The following is a 21,143-nucleotide window of genomic DNA, read 5'->3' on the forward strand; positions in this document are numbered from 1 at the left end:
TATCGCAGCGATGAACATCGCCCATAAGGGGAATCAAATCTGGTTTTAGTCACTATAGGCTGCACCTTTAGTCTAATGTTGTGTTGATGAGTTTGAACCAAGCCCACTGTGTTAAAATGAGTCCAGTGTGGTTTTCACCACCACAGTGTGTGGGTCCAAATAAGAATGATGAATGATTAAATAACTCAAAACAGGGACAAGTGCACATTAAACCCACGGTCCTGAAACCTCTGTACCCAACAGGATCTGAAATATAATGCTTTATGATTGATCACAGAAAAACTTGTGTAAGAAACTATCATGCAGCATTGCTCTGTTTTCCCTCTTCAAACCGAGGAATGACAAATGGCTGGTGGAACAGCATCAGCTATTTCCTGACTAGTAGTGGGTAGTTGTGATTTGCACCTGCTATCTTTTGAAATTGATGTATGCATGCAGTACTGCGGGAAATATTCTTCTGGCTTATGAGTCAAAACGACATTTCTTTATAAGGATACCATATTGCTTGTATGCAATAGATATGGATACATCATACTCAAAAATCGTTTGTTTGTTATGTAAAGCCACACTCAGCAGCATTCAGGCTATATGGGGGGCAGTAAATATTTGAGTCTGGACCAGACAATCCTGTGGTCAACATCATGTTCATCAGTATATGCAGATGGGGTACAGTGACATGAGTCAACCATTTAGTAATTGAACCAGAACACCCAAGCTTGTTATTTGTCATAAGCTGTAACAATGATGGCTAGAACATTCTCATAGCTTCAGTAAGCTATTTGTATATTGCAGTGTACAGGGATGTAACTGACATAGCTGTTACATCAGTACAGTTCCAAAAGCCTGAAAAGTTAGCTTGGTTTTCACACAACAAACAACCTGTGAAGATCGAGATTAGAACTGGCCTTCAGTATCCCTTGCTTGTCTTAGGAAGTGATGAACAGCAGTGTGTGGTCAGGCTCACTGATTTGGTTGACATGCAGACTCAACAAACCAATTCAGTGAAACAGGATGCATGAAATGACTTTCACCACTCCAGACTCACAATTATGGTTTGATCAATATCCATACTACATTGTACAACTCATTCACTATCCATCACCATCTGCAGTGGTTCAGTATAGTTGATCCAGAACCTCATAAACCTCAATTAGTCAGGTACATGACGCAATGTCAGTGTTAATTTGAAATTGTGATTGGAATTTGTACTTGAAAGTATGTGTACGCTCCAGGTAGCTGAGAATGGAAAATGGGGTCACTCTCATCCACTGATTGAGGGAACAATATCAATAACGGAAAGACATGTGTTACTGCACGGTTATTGAAATTTGCAAGCACAGCTTTTTGGTGTTAGAGTGAAAACAACTTGGAACAGTGTTTTTAACCTCTCCTGAAACAACTTCCCCGAATGCACCAGTCTGTTCAAGGTAGTGATACTGAGGACATCTCTGGAAGCTCATGCAGAATATGACAAGGAATCCATTGTGGAACAAGATGGGAAAGGAAGTGTAAATGTACAATTTATTTAGAGTTCCAAGTTTCAAATGTTTCATCTAATCCTATCTCACATTATCATTGGTTCCATATGGTGGGCCACAGTTAACTCTTAACAATGAAAACGTGCCGTGAAAACGCGCCACTGAATTTCACTTTATACAAAAAAGTACATCAATTAAAGTGAAATTAAGATTGCGAATCCTCATAATTTTACCTTGCCAATTGCACATTTAAATCTTCGAATTTTGTTCAACATGGGATAAACACGTTTAACAAATGATTATAGTTTCAAATCGCTTAAACAGTAGCTGGAACAGTGAAACTAATGCATGTGCGGTATGTGATCAGCATTAACTTAGACCAGCCCTTCTTGGTGTTTTATTTAATGTGCGTACCTCCTTGTAATATAAACCACTAATTGTGATTTGAAACAATGACAATATTTGTTAAACAACATTTATCCTAAGTTGAAAAAAATTGAGATTTAAATGTGCAGTTGGCAAGGTAAAATATTGAGGATTCTCAATCTTAATTTGAAGACATTTTGTTTGATTTACCTTTTTGTTTAAAGAGAAATTCATCAATACAACTTTAACTGCACACAGACTGTAGTTAGACAACACCACTGAAATGAGAAGTTCAAAAAGATTACTGATCACTGGATTGTCCAGTCAAGACTCAATTATTTGCAGACCTCCACCATACAACTAGAATGTTGTTGAGTGTGGCACTAAACACCATTGTGAACCAACCATCATTTTTGCACTTTATCATGTTTAAGTTCATATCGGAGACACAATCTTTGTGTTTATTAGCATAAAATTGTGAATCATCAGTTTCGACATATCTCTGTGACAGTAGTTCTATTTCTGGTTGCTTATCTTGAATCATGGTAACACCTGATTTCCAACAGATGTGAAAAGAGATTGTTTTGAATAAACAGTGCGATGTTTTCTTCTTTTCAATAAAAGTGTCAATGTGATGAAACACCTGTCAAGCACTGACAAAACATTTTTGCATGAAACTTTACTATGAATTTAAACTTATATGAAGATTGAAATGATGTGTTTGAGTATAGAGCATGATGTGTTTATGATGATAAAAGGTGTATATTTACAGACCTCCGCCATATAGCTGGAATATTGCTGAGTGCAGCGTAAAGGTAAACTCACTCACTCACTCACTCACTCACTCACTCACTCACTCACTCACTCACTCACTCACAATTTAGTTGAAGTGAAACAATATTGAGCGTGGCGAGTCCTTGGATGGGTGTTTGGCTGCTTCACTCCTGAGAGCTTTTGGACTTCAGTCCTGCCTCATAATGAAGCACACATGATACTTGTGGTCTCACCTTAGGCAAGGGGTGAGTTTTGTTCAATATTGTTTCTGTTTACCCAGCAGAAAATGGGTGCCTGGTGGGATGGAACTGTTAACCTTTTAGCACCTCACAGGCACCATGGGTAATATCTAGGGTAATAACATTAACAATCAGAATGTGATTTCAAGACCAATGCTTTGATCAACTCTAAAGGTTGGAAATTAGTTCACAAGAAATGCACTTATTGTTATGTTTTACAGCATAGGATAAACAAGCAGCAGATAGGGTTCAGATGATCCAGGCACAGTCAGGCCGGTAATTCTCATCATCAGCTCAGGGCTGTCGCATTCTCTACATGCAGCCCAGACAGTGGATGGAACTTCTCACAGGAAACGCTGCCTAGTCAAACCCACCAAGAACTTTCTGGAGAATATGCAGTCTCCCCAGCACTGCAGCCTTCTGCATTGCCCACCATGACAGGAGGGTTTGTGTTCCCTGTACTCTGGGGCATGCCCTGGACATGTTCAGGGTCATACCATTGATGGACCTCAGAGTCATGGTTAGATGATAGTCGAAGCTATAAGCCATGCCATCATGTCATTAAACATATGCTGTTTGGAAGGTCTTCCACTGACCTAGTGTTGGACAGTCTCTGTAAATTCAGTGCATTATCAACATTTCACACAGACTCTCTTTTAGAATCACATTAAGGCAATTGCGGTGGGAAGTGACTGGTCCAAAGTAGCAAAAACTAAGCCCTCTGTTTCATATTTGAGACCATCCGACTTCATCCAGGCGAAGGAGTCAGTTGGATTTCTGTTCTGTCCCACACACTGCATGTACACATGATGCAATTTTTTCTCAAGAGCTTCTCCACAATGGACCAACTCTGGGCAGACTTGGTGAATTACTCCCATTGCTGTACCATCCAACAGTACATCACCGTCAACAAAATCAACCTCAAATTTCAGATTGTGTCCAACAACCTTGGCTCACTTAAGATAGCTGTGGAATTCTAGGTGCTTTCATCGTGACTCTTGACATTCATCACCAGAGGATCATCCAATAAATAAATATGTGCCAAAGTAGACAATAAAATTTTGTCATGAAGAGCCTGCACATTAATTAACCCCAGCCTCCAGAATGGATTGGCATATAGAACCGATTAAGCGATGAAAGAAGGTGGTGGGCACTGTTATCAGACATGATCCTTCTGGTTAGTCGGTCTAGACTTTGGATGTCTTGTTTTGTGCAATCATCAACTCAAAAGGAATAGGAGAGGACTATCACTGCAAACGTATTGGTGGCTTTGAACTTGTTATGAGCATTTAGATCTGAGATTCAGATTTTCTTTAAGCGAAACTTATACTCAGCCTGAAGTTTTTCTTGAATTTGGCATTTCTAGAGCTTGTCTCGAACTTCCAAGCCAAGATAGGTTTAGGCTTGATCTTCCACAACATGCTCAATAACCCCTCCCCCTTCTAACTTGACCTTGCCATGTTTCAAATGAAGTGTATTACATTTGTCGAGTCCAATGTCATGCCACAATCATTAGAAAAGGACTTGACAAGGAGAGATTGTTCTTTCAAACTGGTATCTCCTTTAGCAAGGACCTAGATGTCATCCATTTAAAGGAGAATCCAGTCAAAGGTGTTATTGATCTGTGCTGAAAAGGTCAGGGATCGTAACTCTCCTCATTATTGACCAGAAAGCTCAAAGGATTGAAAGACAAGCAAAAAAGCGGAGGACTGAAAGAGTACCCCTGGAATATTCCCCACCTGACTGGATTAGATTCCGAAGTCTGCACCTGCTCTTGCATTTACATGTCTGGTCGAGTTGACCAGCAGTTCATTATGACTTGATTAAATCAAGTAGTCGCTCAGGGAGGTCAGTACACTGAAGAGACTAAAGAATCTATTCACGATTGACAGAGCTGTATGTTTGTTTTGAGTCCGTCCAGGACATGAAGAGGATGTGGTGATAACATTTTAGCCTCTTCTGAAATAAATTTTTTGTACAAGAAGTTGATTCTTGCACCCCCAACATCCATTCCTTGCTTCCTTCTGCCCTCAATGAATAAATACATCGTTTTGTTACATCTCATCCTGAAAAATGTTATCAAAAAGTCCACATCTAATAGCTCTAGGTCTTATGGAATTCGAATCCGCTACTGGAAACTCTTCCCCTGTGTCCAAACACCATTACTTCACTGTTTCATGTCTCTCATGGACACAGGTGATACTCCTCCATGGTTTTGCAAAGGTTGCACAATACTTCTTTCCAAGAGAGGCGATTTAATTGATCTTCCAGATGAAATCTTTAAAGGGTGTGACAAACCTTGTGTCATCTTACTGCTCTTCTAAGAACATAATTTTCTCATGCTTTGCATGGTCATAATCATAGTGTCTCCAGGTTACAGAAACATTTAGTTGTTTATTTGGCCTCTGTTTCTTGAAAGGTAAATCACAAATTTCTTCCTTAATAGAACTGAACAAAATGTAAACAAGATCTGCAATTGAGGAAGGAGATGATTTTGGGTCAGAAATTTCAGGGGCCAATTGGCTCTTTGCTGGAAGAGTTTCCGTCAGGATCGGAAGAATAAAGAGGTTGACACAAAAGTCCATTAGAAGTATTGGATCGCCTGCCACTTAGTGCATTCTGTTTCTTCAAAGGTTCCTGATGGGCACCAGTTGTGGGCATGAGATTTTTGATCAGTTGGAATTGATCTTGGAGATTTTGTCCTCTCAGGTTAGCATACATGGGCATGGCATTGTCCCAATGTAGGTTCAGCGACTTGCCATTGACATGAGGATTTTCAAGGCTATCCCCTCAGTTGTGCACATTAAAGTAGTGTGGTTTTAAGGTGGTTTGACCAAAGTATTTTTGGTTGGGTTCTGTGCTTTTCCGTCAGGCATCAAGTCCCATCTCCAGTATGGCTGGTATCACTAATGCAGGAAGGGTGACTGAGATGCAGATATAAAAGATGGTATGCTCCTTGTCTGTCTGTAAAAAACCAGCTTCGTGGGATCAGCTGTAACAGGTCCAGGCATACATCATCAGGCTCAGACGTACATCATCAGGCCCAGGGAAGCATCATCAGGCCTAGGTGTACATCATCCGGGGCAGGGATGCATCATCAGGCCCAGGCGTACATCATCAGGCCCAGGGATGCATCATAAGGCCCAGAGGTACATCATCAGGTCCAGCAGTACATCATCAGGTCCAGAGGTACATCATCAGGTCCAGCCGTACATCATCAGGTCCAGAGGTACATCATCAGGTCCAACCATACATCATCAGGCCCAGGCGTATATCATCAGGTCCAGATGTACATCATCAGATCTAGGCATACAACATCAGGTCCAGGGATGCATCATCAGGTCCAACCATACATCATCAGGCCCAGGCGTACATCTTCAGGCCCAGGCGTACATCATCAGGTCCACATTATTATTATTAAGCCTGTGCACAGCTGATTGCTATTTCTGACTCTGTGTTCGAGCCCAATGTACACAGTAATCTTCATCCCAGCATATAAGACTGTGCCTGCAGAAGCAAATTAAAACTGAGCAGGTACATAATCTTGTCTTGATGTTTAATTGCAAATTTGACATGTTTACCAACAAAGTCATTTTTTCCTATCGTTTACATGAAGTGATACAAAATCGTGTTCCTACCATCAGAAAAAATGTTTGAAGAAAATGTAACCTGTAGATAAACTGAGCTCTTTCTTTTTTTGTCCTCAAAATATGGCTTATCTGTGTAATTTACTTCTTGTGCAATAGATGGTATATGGACTTGTTGTTTGCAAACAATAAATCAACTCTTTCAACATACAGTTGATGGCCTGTTTCATGGAGTGGCCTTCACCTGCGTAGGTGGACAATGGTTTGATGTCTCAGATATCAAAATGAATTAAAAACTAGAATTAATTAATATTTTCAAATATATGTGACTGTGGTTACTTTCAGTAATGCCAAAGTTACAGCTTTATGGAGTACACATGTGTAAGTCAACAGATTCTATTTACAACTGCCCAACAAATGTATAATTTACCATGACACTTAATTATTATAAGCTTTTTTCAGATAAATTACAAAAATGAAAAACCCAGATTTTAATGAGGCAGTTTGTTGACTGTTATGTTTGTATACAAGATATATCTTGTATACATGATTATATGTATATATGTTTTACTTGGTAAGATGGAAGGAATTTAAGTATTAAACAGTATGTTTAGGCAAATTGATTCTTCTTCAAACATGTCAAATATATATGTACATATCAAATGAATAAATAAAGTTTAAATTATGATAGCTTTTTTCATTTCCAGTTTTGGCTCATTTTATTCAACACTTTCTACAATAAATAAATCAAACCAAATTCTGTTGGACTGTAATCAGTTTTCCAGTGTCACATAGTTGGTGAAAGTGACGTTCACTGAGCAGCAGCATTAGGCCTTTAAAAAAAATGTGGCTCTAATTACCTGACTGACCCTTGAATTTTGGTGCCAACCCAATTTTTAAAGTGGTATGAAGAAAATAAGCTTTAAGATTGTTCCCCTACTGATGGTTACATCGCACATTCTGAGAAAGAAAGATCAAATGATGGTTTCTGGCTTGACTGAATAAACAATTACACGCTGATAAATGTGTTATTTGATTGTGCTTTATTTCTGAAAGAAAAGTAAAAAAATAACAGCCTACCTCCCTACCCAGAATTTTAATGAGGTATAAGAGAACTACATTTTATTTATTTGACCTTACTTAATCTTTTGGGAATTGTATCTATTTCATTTTTTAACTTAAAGCAGATATTCAAATGTTATCAGCTAGTTTAGCACACCTGTGAATGTAGTGACAGAATATGACGTTGTGTATAATCGTAAATTAAATTTCTGATGTCAACAACCTGTATGAGTGGCCTTGAACTTATTATCTAAAGGTTGCCATGACATAGCTGGAATTTCGCTGACTTCAGTGGAGAGCGTTTCTTTACTCATTGTATGTTATAAACAGATACATAGTCCTTAGAGAGTATAGGACTTGGCTCCAAGAACCAGTTGAGCAGGATCAGGTAATTTGTAACCATCATCAGGTAACTAAACGTTAGCTAGGTGGTATAAAATGTTCTCCTCTTTTCACTTCCAACGTAAGTATTAATAATATGACAGGCAAATAATGGAAAACATGCTGTTTATTATATATGTACAATGTTTTAGATGTTATAACTGTGAGTACTGTCTTTCTTAACTCTTCAGTGCACTGCCATTGTTAGATAGAAGTCCTTCCTGATAGAGATATGGTGGGATAGCCAAATGGTTAAAGCATTTGCCTGTCACACCATAGGCCTGGGTTCAATTCTCCACAAGAGGACAATGTGAAATGCCCATTTCTGGTATCCACGTCCATGATATTGCTGGAACATTGCTATAAAACCCAACTCACTCACATCACCAGCTCCTTTGCTATAATTGTTAAACCTCTTAATGTCAGAATATGGCAGACAAACTGCTTAAAGTTTCACTCATTCACAGGCAGACTCACTCACTTTGAGTGTGTTGGTGATAATTGTTGAGGTATTTAATACAGTGGTTTCATTGTTGAGGGGTGGAGTGGGGTGGGATGGGGTTAGCCTAGTAGTTAAGCTTAAAGTCGTTTTTTCATACTGAAGACCCGACCCGTGATGGTCCTGGGGTAGAATAGGCCTTCAGCAACCCATGCTTGCCATAAAAGGTGACTATGCTTGTCGTAAGAGGCGACTAACGGGATCGGGTGGTCAGACTCACTGACTTGGTTGACACGTCATTGGTTCCCAATTGCGCCGATCGATGCTCATGTTGTTGATCACTGGATTGTCTGGTCCAGACTCGAATATTTACAGACCTCCGCCATATAGCTGGAATATTTCTGAGTGCAGCGTAAAGCTAAACTCACTCACTCACCTACACGGAAACATCACACTCATTACAATAAAGAAGTTTACTATCCATAGAACTTGGTTTTCTTTCACCTATACAACTTCTAAAATGCTGTTCAAAGAAGCCAACTGGTGTGTCAGACAAAGGTCCTCAAACTCTCCTGAAACAAACTCATAAATATTTTTCCACCACTGTTTATCTGTCTGTCAGCAATGTCGTGTGTGCATATTTTGTGGGCCTGACTGTACAACAAGTGTGACACTGTAAATAACCTATCACATCAGTTTGCATTTTTGTTGTAAGTACCTGGGTTTTTGTCATAACATGTACCTAGTTCTTTCTCATAATAAGTAACTGGTTTTTTTTGCATCATAACAAGCACCGGGGCATTTAGAACTTTGACATGAGACTACAAGAACCTGAGTTGAGTTTGTGGCCAAAACCACACTTCCTGTCTATATTAAAATTTAAATCAAGTGGTAGTATGCCCTTCTGTTTCTGTTTTTTCTCCTTCTAGACCACTTGGGAAACCCTTCTCCAGTTCCATTTTCCCCTTATAGATTGCTGTGTGATAACCTTTCTCCAGTTCCATTTTCCCCTTATAGATTACTGTGTGACAACCCTCCTTCTGTTCCATTTTCCCCTTATAGATTACTGTGTGATAACCCTTCTCCAGTTCCATTTTCCCCTTAAAGATAGATAGCTGTGTGAAACCCTTCTCCAGTTCCAGTTTCCCCTTATAGATTGCTGTGTGAACCCCTTCTCCAGTTCAATTTTCCCCTTCTACACCACTTAGTGAAACCCTTCTCAATTTAAGTTGTCCATTTCAAGATTGCTATGTGAAATCTTTCTTATCTTCAGTTTTCCCCTTCTAAACTCCTTTTCCAGCTCACTTTTTATTGTCCAAGATTTGATATGTAACCCTTCTTTACCATGGTTTTCCATTCAACTTAGTTCATGAGTATTTTATTGCAGTTTAATATCCTCTGAAGAATGGACTCCAAAACAAAGAAGGCAAAGACATGTTGGAACATCCCCGCCTCCACAATTGCAGAGAAAACCTTCAACCCCATCAGAAACATCGTGGACAGCATGAAGCTGACACCCAACCCAGAGAAGGAGATGATAGCACTGTCCATAGGTGAGTGAGTGAATGGTAATTTATATATTTGTTGGCAGTTGTAGACAAATGATAGATGAGTGGACTTGCTGACTTACACAGGAGTACTCCACAAATCTGTAGTACTGGATTTACAGTAGCATGAATTGTGGAATGTTTAAATACCATTTGTTTTTGAATTCATTTATTGAGTGAGTGAGTTTAGTATTATGCTGCACTCAGCAATATTCCACCTGTATGGCGGCAGTCCGTAAATAATTGAGTCTGGACTGGACAGCTAAGTGATCATCGATCTGCACAATTGGGAACCGATGACATGTGCCAACCAAGTCAGCGAGTCTGACCACCCGATCCCATTAGTTGCCTCTTACGACAAGCATGGGTCAATATTCTAACCCGAATCTTCACGAGTTTGTCAATAGGTAGGAGTGTAGAAAAGTGGACACAAGTTGTAGTGGTATCCCAATGATTACTAACAGATGTTGTTATCAACTGTGCCCACTTTTTTTAAATAGCTTTGTGTCTATAATTGTTCTTAACACATACATAGAGTGCTAGAAAATAAACTGCCATTTGTAGGACAACAGGTACGTATTTGGAATTAAGGTCACTTATATAGCATGATAAGCATTTCCATTAAAAATTCACTTTCATGAAAGTGATCCTAGTGTCTCCTATTTTTATCATCTGCCCTGATGTGCTTGCTAATTGCAACAAATACAAACTTTTTCATATCATTCAACGTTTTGAAATAACTGTAGTAAATTGACACATAACATGAGAATCATAATCCGTGTGATTGTACGGACACCGTGTCACTGCATAAAGGAAATGTGAGTTGCTAGGTTCATAACCACATTGAATATCAATAATGAAACTTGAGATAATGTACATAAACATGTTGGCTGTCATCGACATAAGCATCACAAAACTTCCAATCTGCTCAAACTGTTTCAGTGATCCAATCCATCACTTCGGAGACAGCTACATATATTTTTACAGTCAGCAGCCCAGGCCCTCGTGTCATTGCAAGAATTAAGGATTTTTTTAAAATAAATATAAAAATTTTGAGATGACCCCCCGGTCTTGAAATGCCTCACAATACAGTTGATCTGGACAAGGCTGCACGCTTTGGTGTACCCCACCTGCCTGCTTTGCCGTTCGCTATGCTACCATCGCATGCAATCAGTTAGAACTTCAACTGAAACATAGTCAAGGGTGATTGGCCAATTGATCACCACTCATGACGCCTACCAGTTCTTTATTGTTATTTCTACAAGTCGATTGAAAGCTGATTTTGACCCTCAACTAAACGATCTTGACACAAATGGCTAGATATTATAAAGATTACCAACAAAGTTCTTTTTTTCCTCTCAAACCAACTCTATTATAACATTTTGAATGAAGCTTGAAATTGAGTCCTATCATGTTTCTTAACATGTGCCATTCTTGATATCTCGTATTTAAATGATGTATCTCAAGATTTTTTGTTTTGAAATTACCCTGCTCTATTTAATTTCTCTTTAAGATATTTGAAAATCTGTAAAGGATGACAATTAACAGACCATGATAATTTAGAATACTAGTAAAGCTTAACAATGTAGAACAGGGTTGAAGTTGGTGCAGAGTTAGTCTTGCTCCAAGACTGTACTGAATGCTGAACCGGTGGATGTATCGTAATTCTGTTCCAGAAAGAGGCTAGTCTGGACAGGTGACAGTACATACTAGGACCCCAGACTTTTGTTTAGGGCAAACCAATTTTGTTTCTTGTTTTACAGATCCCGCTGGTGGTGTTTTTTTCAAGAATATGAAAAAAAGAGCGTAATTAAGTTTCCCTTAAAAAATAAAATCCTCATGTTTTAATTTGGCCAAAAATGTAAACTTATCAAAAAGATATTTTGCATTGTCTTTAGTTCCCATATACCAGTACACTTCATACCTGCCATAAGTAAAATACTTTTTGTATTTAAAAGGACAATTTGTTTGACTGGTGATTTAAAGAAAAATCACCTCCTTCATTTAGGTTTTGAGGACAAGAATCATTAAAGCAAGAAATAAAATTGATCTTGCCTTATTGATCATGAGAAATTATCATTTAAACCTTGAATTTTTAGCTTCTAGACTTGTGCAAGTCTAGTACAGGGATAGTATGACACACATGAACAGAGTGTTATGGATTCCTAGATAAAGGCCGACTGACATGGCCTACTAAATAAACTGAATAGACAAGCAGCAGGTTGGCAGACAATATCATGTTTCACCCCTGCCACATTTGGCTTATATACCATAAAAAAGTAGGGAAAACTGGGTTCATATGAAATGCAAATGATAAAGCCAAGGAGAAATCAGATGATGATTCCTTAAGGGAAAATATGACAATTTATTCCATTCTTTTGGAAATGTTTCCTCTGAATGGATATGTGTTACTTTTGTCATATGTATTGGCACTGGCTTGTGGTATAGCCGCAAAACAGATTATCACGAAACAGGCTGTGTGGGTGGAGATTCTGCCTTCAGCATGGACATGGCTGTTGTAGTCAATAGTTGTTCATCTTACTTGGCAGGGCGAAACATTCAACAAAAGCAGAGGTACAGAAGCTCACCTGTTACTGATATAAAAATTAGGTGTTTAGTGCCTTTATTATAGTCAGTGGGTTGCTGTTATTATCTAGGCTTGACTTCAGCTTCTCTGATACAGTGTAGTCTGATTTTCAAGGGAAAGAGAATGTAAAGTTCTGTTTGCCTCACATTGTCTTGTTGTATAGGTCCATAATGGCAATGTAAAGAAAGCAAATTGGTCCATCATATGTCTATCACATGCCTTATGATGTCTGAAAGTGACCCTTGGACTACTTAGTGTCTGATGTTGCAGGGGACCTCTTTGTGTCTTCTAGTGACTGATGATGCAGGGGACCTCTGTGTGTCTCCTAGTGTCACATGTTGCAGAAGACCTCTGTGTAACTTCTAGTGTCTCATGCTGCAGGAGACCACAGTGTAACTCCTAGTGTGTGATGTTGCAGGAGACCCAACTGTGTTCGGCAACCTCCCAAACCCTGAGGTGGCAGAGGAGGCTGTGATTCAGGCTGTGAGGGGACGGAAGTCAAATGGTTATGGTCCATCTGTAGGTAAGACAAAACTTGTTTCTTTCAGGCACTGAGAGAAAGATTCTTCCTCACGGACATTTTATTGTATTTTGTCAGATCCCATTTAAGAAAACATACATTTATCCATTTGGATACCAGTGCTGTGTGTCCATGACTAATATCACCTTTTGACTCAGATAATACCTTACGTACAGATAATACCTCTCTATGTAAATATAAAGTGTACTTCTCACTATATATTAGGTCATCTCTTGTTTTCCCAGAGTATCCGCTTTTGAAGTTTTTGTTTTAGAGGGACAGGTTTTACTTTTTGCTAGAAAGACCTCTTCCCAGGTTTTACTTTTTGTTAGTAAGACTGCTTCCCAGTGTTTACTTTTCCTAACTTTATATGAACATCAACACTCAAGTGATACATGAGTGATTGAAATCAACTGAAAAATATCGTTCAAGATTAAACTTTCAATGCTACTGTTTTCCCAAACGGGATCGGAAACGCAAATCTCAGATCAGTAGGCAGATGCTCTATCACACGACCACCGGGCTGATGAAGGTAGTGATCAGTGATTGGGAAGCATTTTGTAACTATAGAGCCCTTGGCCCCACCTTTAAAAATTTTATGGGCCATATGAAAAAAATTAGAGCCAATAAAAAATAAGTTGCACATGATGTGTTTATTTTGTGTCATAACTGAGGTAAAGTCATTGTTATAATACAGCTGAACTTAGATGGTCTACGAAGATGCTGGCCACTAAGAGACCAATGTGAGTGATCAGTGGTCTCTGGTTAGTGATGATGATCCAAGTTCACCAAGATTCTTTCTTTTTAAAGAAAGAAGCCTATTCTTTCTGGAACGCCACAGTTCTAGGGCTCTTGAAACTTCATGCTTAAGTCCTTTACCATGAAGTTTCACCCTCAAGAGCTTATCACTCATTACTGGCAGCAGCCTGTTCCTCTGTTTGGTAACAATGAGGTTTTGCTGTGAAAATGTTCTCTCACAGTCTGCAGTATGCAGTGGTAGGCATAAAGCAATCTGTGCCAGCTTTATAAGATTGGGTATCTCATCTTGGTGGTGTGTTGTCAGAAGCTGCCACAGATTTTTAATGTTGTCCACTGGGTACTTGAGAGATCTCACTGTCATCTTGGCATCTGCCCACTCTCTCATCACCTGAGCTTTGTTGAAAAGAGCTGCAGAAGTACTACCTTTGTGTGTCTGGAAAAACAAGCAAACTTTAAATAATGACATTAATGCTTGTTCATCATTATTACAATTGTGACTATGGTAAATAATTCAAAATCATGAATGTTTTAATGAATGTCTAGTATAATTATTTAACTAGTCTATACTAATATTACACAGTATGACTAGTGTGCAAGCAGAAAGGATTCAAACTACCCATTACTGTTTTACATCAAGAAAATGAAGAATAATTAATGATCAATGCTTTTAATCTACATCAAATATGTGAACTTACCTGCTCTTCACCAAAATGACTCAGCAGTACACTCATCTCCTTGTTGCCATATTCTTCAGGTGCACTCTCCCAGTTTATAGATCTCATAGCAAGCACATAGAAATTTTCTATGATGCTCTTCTGGGGAAATCTGAAACAAGCAATGGTATTTGTCATAATTGATTCAAAGCTAAGTGTATGTTTTAGACTTTTTGAGTCAATTACTTATTCTAGTTAAAACATGTTTTAGCTTGGTAACAATATTATATGCATTTCACTCTGTGAGTGAAACAGGGTTTCAAACTTTCAGCCGTATCAATCATCACTGATCATGTGTAGTACTACAAGAGGTGCAATGAGGAGGTGACAGATAATTAGCAATGCTGCTTACCTGTTATGGAGGTTTGCTATCAGCCTGTTGATGAACTCACTCTTTATGGAGTTGAAGTTCACAGTTGGTAAGTGAGGTGTCAGGATATGACCCTTGAATTCATATTGACCATCTTCTTGCATTCTCACATCAGCCTCATAATGTTCTAGATGTGTTGGAAATAGTTGTTTACCCTCAACATAAGACTGCAGCTTGAAAAGGCACTCATCAATAGACACCTGAAATAAAACATTATTTGTGTGAAAAGGAACACAAGAATACAAAAGCAGTGGATAATTACATTAGCATTTGTTGATCTGAGTGAACTAAAGAGATGTCTGCACTGAGCGCAGATGAGAAGTTTGACCTTGAAAAGTTAATTACTTACCTAGTCTGCAGTTTACTAGAATTTTTGTCTCGAGTGAATCTTAAAAGAGTGAGTGTCACTTCCAGTAATTTTTCATCTATACACCTGGAAATTAATCAAGCAACACCCCAATTTTTTCTATTGGAGCAACTTTGAAGTGTTCTGACAATCAAAATATGCCGGGTTGATATAGTTTGACACTTTTTTATTCAACAGACGATCTCTGACAAACAACTTAAAGGGAAAAAGTATCAAGACTTTGCTTTATTGCAACGAAATCCAAATTCTTAAAACTGTCTTAAATTCATGAAAAAATGGACACAATTTACTATTCATCTAGAGACGTTGTTGTCAGGTGTATTAACACAAATGTCACATGGAAAGAAAGAACAGTCATCTGAGAGTCTGCACACCGACTTTCATCAATATCTAGTGTGTCCTCCCTGCGCACGCACCACCGATTCCAGACGCCTCCTCATTCCTTGGATGAGTCTCCGGATCTGATTCTGGGGGATCCTGTTCCACTCCTCATGCAGGGCAGCCGTCAATTCGTTGAGATTATGGACTGGTGGGTCTCTCTGCCTCACACGACGGCCAATAAAGTCCCACAAATGTTCAATGGGGTTGAGGTCAGGGCTCATGGCAGGCCATGGAATTCTGTCAATTGCATTTTGCCGCAAAAAATCATTTACAGCATGCGCCCTGTGAGGTCTAGCATTGTCGTCCATAAATATGGGTCTCGTTGCCAGAGGATGGTTCTCAAAATGAGGTACCACAGCCCTGTCAAGAACCTCCTGTTGGTAACGAACACCGTTAAGGTTGCCACGGATGGTAATGATATCCAACTTGCAGTTCATGGAAATGCACCCCCATACCATAACGGAACCTCCCCCAAAGGCCACAGTCTCCTGGATGTTCCGTGGAGCCATTGCTGTGTTCCTCTGCCTCCAGACCCGAGTACGACCGTCCACCATGTGCAGCAAGAACCGGCTCTCATCTGAGAAATGGACCTTCCTCCAAGAGGCAATGTTCCAGTGCAAACGGTCATTACACCAGGCCAGTCGGGCTGCCTTATGGGCTGGAGACAGTCTGGGTCGCTTGATTGGCCTCCTTGCCCGGTATCCTGCAGCTTTCAGACGATTCCGAACAGTCCTGTTCGAGATGGGTCTCCCTGGAAGCCACTCCTGTCTCAACCGAGAGCTCGAGTCGAAGGACCTGCGCCGTACAAGTCTCAGTAAAGCTCTGTCCTCCCGGACTGTGGTCTTCCTGGGTCTTCCTGGTCTAGGCAGGTCTTTAACTTCATTAGTGGCCCGGTATTTTTTCAAAAGTTTTGAAATTATGGAATGATGTCGTCCGATTTGAGTCCCGATTTGTCTTAGAGACATACCAGCATTCCTCATGCCGATTATTTGCCAACGAGTGGCCTCTGATAATTTCCTACGTGCCATGACATTGAAATGAATGAAAAACCGAATGCAATCGACAACCTGCGCTTGTAAACACCCCAGGGAAAAAGTGCATTTTTCGAAAGTTGAGGTTAAAGCAATGCACGTGCGCTGTGCAAGCTTCACGCGCGTCATATCAACCCATGAAAAGCTCATGCTGTATGTCAATACATCAAAATTGAATAATCAATCATCAAAATTACTTCGTTAAACTTTGTTAAGTTTTTATGTGTCTTTGAATTTGGTGTTGCTTAATTAATTTCCATATGTATATATCACCCCTGATGTACAAGGAGCACTGAGTGGAGTGACTGAGAGGTGACTACTCTTGAAACGTCGATACAGATACCATCCTATCATATTAATTATTATATCATCCTATCATTCTATATCAGTCTAAGTTCTGACACAAAACTAAAAATACTAACCTTGGCCATAGCAACATCAAGGTCTTGACGCTGCAACTGTAGGCACAACTTGCTGACAAGGGGTAGAACATCCATCATCAGATAGGTGATAAATATGAACTGGGTAGTGCCAATGAACTTCAGTAAACCCTTTGCCTTTGGATCCTTAGCAGCATTTCTCTGGTGAAAATATATGATCAGTGGATCCAGAGTACGATAAACTGCTTCTACAGCTTCATAGCAAGAAAGCCACCTGACAGCGTGAATTTCCTTGTACTTGAGAACTGGATAATCAAGAACTTCTTGGACTTTATGCAACTCCTTTTCTCTTGTAGCAGAGGATTTAAGATAGTAAAAAAGTTGAGTCAGCCAATTTTGATATTTCTTCAATCTAGGAATTCCTTCAGCAGCCTGGCTGGTGCATAGAGCAAGCCGGTGTGCCATGCAATGTACATGTATCATGTGTGGGTTACTTTCAAGAAGTCTGCCCTTCACTCCCTTATCACTCCCAGTCATGACGCTTGCTCCGTCTGATCCAAATCCTATCAACTTGGAGGTAGGTATGCATCTATTTCTGCACTCATCAAGGATCTCTTTTGCAAGTCCTTCTCCTGTACCATCATCGTATTCTCTGTCACTCAGATACACAGTTTCAGGTTTGGATGTAATTGGGTCGATAAATCTTGCATGCAAAGTCATGCGTTTTTTGTTGGCAATGTCTGTAGATTCATCGGCTAATATTGTGATGTAAGGTGAGCGTGTGAGTTTGTCATTGATAGTTTCATCAATCTGGTCCGAAAGCGCAGACAATATTTCTGTCGCTGAATAATAGCTTGCATAATTCACCCGATCACTAACTTTCAACATGTCAACTTTTACCTCCAGTCCCTGCAACAACTGCATCAAACTTTCATATTTTGACAGAGGTAAATTTTCTGACACCAACCAATAAACAACTCTGAAAGCCTTAAGGATTGCCTCATCTTCTGCACTGTAAACTTTAGTAACAGCTTTGTCAAAAGACTTTCTCATTTTCTTAGTTTCAGAAGCTTCCACGTGATCTTTTGATTCTGCATGTCGTTTCAGACCGCATGTCTTGAAATTAGTGCAACCAGTTGTAAAAATGTTCTTTTTCCCATTCTGTGTACATATTGTACAGAACATTTTATCATCATGAAAATCTAGCCAGGGCCAGTGTTTTTCCCATTTGCTGTGGTATTTACGGTCAGCTGAGGTCGAACTTTCACAGTCTGTCTGCACATCGTTAACAGTAGCGCTTTCACTTTGGACTGGCAGTGGTACAGACGAACAGCTTGCTTCAGCATCATGATTTGATTTCATGAATGAAGTTAATGTTCTTTGTGAAGTAATAAGGTTTCTTATTCGTTTCGGGGGCATATTTAGAGTAGATTTGCATACCTGATCACAAATTAATAGAACGAATCCGAGAGAAACCACCAGCGGCTGTCATACTGCGTTCTAAAATTAGTGCCGTGTGTAAACTAAAGGGACGCAACTCTTCATAGACTGGTACTCTGCCTATGCTACGCTCAGCAAGCTGGCTACACAAAGTGTAGTGCAGCGATAGCGCAGCGCGGAATAGGGCAGGGGAACCAGTCTAACTGGTAAGTTGTCTTTAGTTTCATCGAGGCCTATTTCCAGAAGCATTGCTAAGCACGAGGTCTAGAACCAGTCAGATCACCAGAGCTACTTCCGACCTAGTTCACACGAGACTTCCGTTCTTATTCTTTGCTTAATTTTTGTGAGATATCACCTTGTTTAGTTATGCACGAATAAAAACGAACAAAGCACCTTCTCAAATTTAGATGAAGCCACTGGCGCTGCAGGTTTGTTCATTACCGGGACATTTTTGTTAAATTAGAGCCGTTGGCGCATGGCGCATGGGTTTCCCAATCAATGAGTGATATTAAATTATCTACTTATAGTTTAAATAACTGTCATTAAATTGATTTTATGCATGCTTCAGTTATTGTTAGGTAATTTCATTATATGATCATATACATTATTAGTACCCATCATTGATGGTATATATGTTAGAGAAAACACTTTTCCTCAGTTTTGGTAGAGAATGTAAAACCATTTGTGTGTTTTCTCCTCTACGACATCACTGTCACACCTCATCCCTAATCCCTCACACCTGTCACCTCTCATCCCCTGTTAACACTTATCCCCACACTTCTCATCCTTGTCACCCCTCATTCCTACAACCCTCATCCCTGTCACCTCTCTCATCCATACACCTCTCATCCCTACACCTCTCATCCCTACACCTCTCATGCCTACACCTCTCATCCCTACACCTCTCATGCCTACACCTCTCATCCCTACACCTCTCATGCCTACACCTCTCATGCCTACACCTCTCATCCCTGTCACCTCTCATCCCTACACCTCTCATCCCTACACCTCTCATCCCTACACCTCTCATCCCTGTCACCTCTCATCCCTACACCTCTCATCCCTGTCACCTCTCATCCCTACACCTCTCATGCCTACACCTCTCATCCCGTCACCTCTCATCCCTGTCACCTCTCATCCCTACACCTCTTATCCCTACACCTCTCATCCCTACACCTCTCATCCCTACACCTCTCATCCCTGTCACCTCTCATGCCTACACCTCTCATGCCTACACCTCTCATGCCTACACCTCTCATCCCTACACCTCTCATCCCTACACCTCTCATCCCTGTCACCTCTCATCCCTACACCTCTCATCCCTACACCTCTCATCCCTACACATCTCATCCCTGTCACCTCTCATGCCTACACCTCTCATCCCTACAACCCTCATCCCTGTCACCTCTCATGCCTACACCTCTCATGCCTACACCTCTCATGCCTACACCTCTCATCCCTACACCTCTCATCCCTACACCTCTCATCCCTGTCACCTCTCATCCCTACACCTCTCATCCCTACACCTCTCATCCCTGTCACCTCTCATCCCTACACCTCTCATGCCTACACCTCTCATCCCTACAACCCTCATCCCTGTCACCTCTCATGCCTACACCTCTCATCCCTACAACCCTCATCCCTGTCACCTCTCATGCCTACACCTCTCATGCCTACACCTCTCATGCCTACACCTCTCATCCCTACACCTCTCATCCCTGTCACCTCTCATCCCTACACCTCTCATCCCTGTCACCTCTCATCCCTACACCTCTCATGCCTACACCTCTCATCCCTACAACCCTCATCCCTGTCACCTCTCATGCCTACACCTCTCATGCCTACACTTCTCATCCCTGTCACCTCTCATCCCTGTCACCTCTCATCCCTACACCTCTCATCCCTACACCTCTCATCCCTGTCACCTCTCATCCCTGTCACCTCCCATCCCTACACCCAGTGTTTGCAAGACTTTAATTTGGCAGCTGGATATCAGGGACCGCTGTTGCCTGCAGGCTTTATAGTCTACAGACCCTGAATGAAATCTGTAGGCCCATTTTGTGAAGTCAAACCAATGAAAACAAAATAGACTAAACTGTACATAATTTTACATTGCTTCTTCAAAATCAGTTAGCAAAGCTCATGGCACACAGACAAGTATTTATTTGTTGAAGACCTGTGTTGACCATGTTGACAGTTCTGTGTGCGAAGTGCTAATATAACCGGAAGTGAAACTGTAAACTGTCGTAAGATGATGGATCATGGATGATTCCCAAATGTTAATGAACAAAAATATATGGGAACAATTCCCACTGAAAAAGAAACCTTAGCAGACAATTTACTGAAGGCCAGAAGGTCCCACAAATATTTGAAATTGCCAGCCGGTACAGTAACAACCAGCGCTGGGCCTCTGGGCCCGTGATTATTACAAATGCTGCCTACATCTCTCACCTCGTCACCTCTCATCCCTACACCTCTCACCCTTGTCACCCCTCATCTCCACACCTCTCACCCCTGTCACCGCCCTCATCCCTGACATGGTCATGACACTAGACATATTGTGTTACAGGTTGCATGATGGCGAGGAAAGCTGTAGCTAAACACATCTCTACTTCATCATCCCCTGTGACAGCACAGGTGAGAGATATGACTTTCATTCATCTACTGGAATGTATATTCCCGTTACTGTAATCTGAAACTGAGTTAAGAATAGGATTTATTT

At 40.4% G+C, this 21,143-nt stretch overlaps 2 protein-coding genes across 2 annotated transcripts in view; one reads left to right on the forward strand and one right to left on the reverse strand.

Moving 5' to 3' along the window:
* The window catches only part of LOC137258992 (tyrosine aminotransferase-like), a 37,987-nt gene that overhangs the window by 7,864 nt on the left and 8,980 nt on the right, over positions 1–21,143 (forward strand). Inside the window, exons 2-4 of the mRNA XM_067796694.1 lie at positions 9,714–9,879; positions 12,879–12,983; positions 20,991–21,058. Coding sequence (XP_067652795.1) covers positions 9,732–9,879; positions 12,879–12,983; positions 20,991–21,058 — 321 coding nt within the window. The 5' untranslated portion in view covers positions 9,714–9,731. The remainder of the gene's footprint in view (positions 1–9,713; positions 9,880–12,878; positions 12,984–20,990; positions 21,059–21,143) is intronic.
* Positions 13,712–17,103, reverse strand: LOC137258448 (uncharacterized). Its single transcript, XM_067796131.1, has 4 exons — positions 17,024–17,103; positions 14,805–15,022; positions 14,435–14,564; positions 13,712–14,172 (listed from the first exon to the last, which is right to left on the reverse strand). The coding sequence occupies exons 1-4, from the start codon at positions 17,099–17,101 to the stop codon at positions 13,732–13,734; spliced, it is 867 nt and encodes a 288-aa protein (XP_067652232.1). The 5' UTR covers positions 17,102–17,103; the 3' UTR covers positions 13,712–13,731.

This window comes from Haliotis asinina, chromosome 12, assembly GCF_037392515.1.
Source record: "Haliotis asinina isolate JCU_RB_2024 chromosome 12, JCU_Hal_asi_v2, whole genome shotgun sequence".
In the NCBI taxonomy this organism is placed as follows: Eukaryota; Metazoa; Mollusca; class Gastropoda; order Lepetellida; family Haliotidae; genus Haliotis; species Haliotis asinina.

Coding starts and splice junctions, on each gene's coding strand:
- LOC137258448 (XM_067796131.1), bottom strand. CDS start 17,101: ATGATGGATGTTCTACCCCTTGTCAGCAAGTTGTGCCTACAGTTGCAG. Junction 15,023..17,023: donor TTGATGTTGCTATGGCCAAG/GTTAGTATTTTT, acceptor GTTTTATTTCAG/GTGTCTATTGATGAGTGCCT. Junction 14,565..14,804: donor ATAGCAAACCTCCATAACAG/GTAAGCAGCATT, acceptor TGCTTGTTTCAG/ATTTCCCCAGAAGAGCATCA.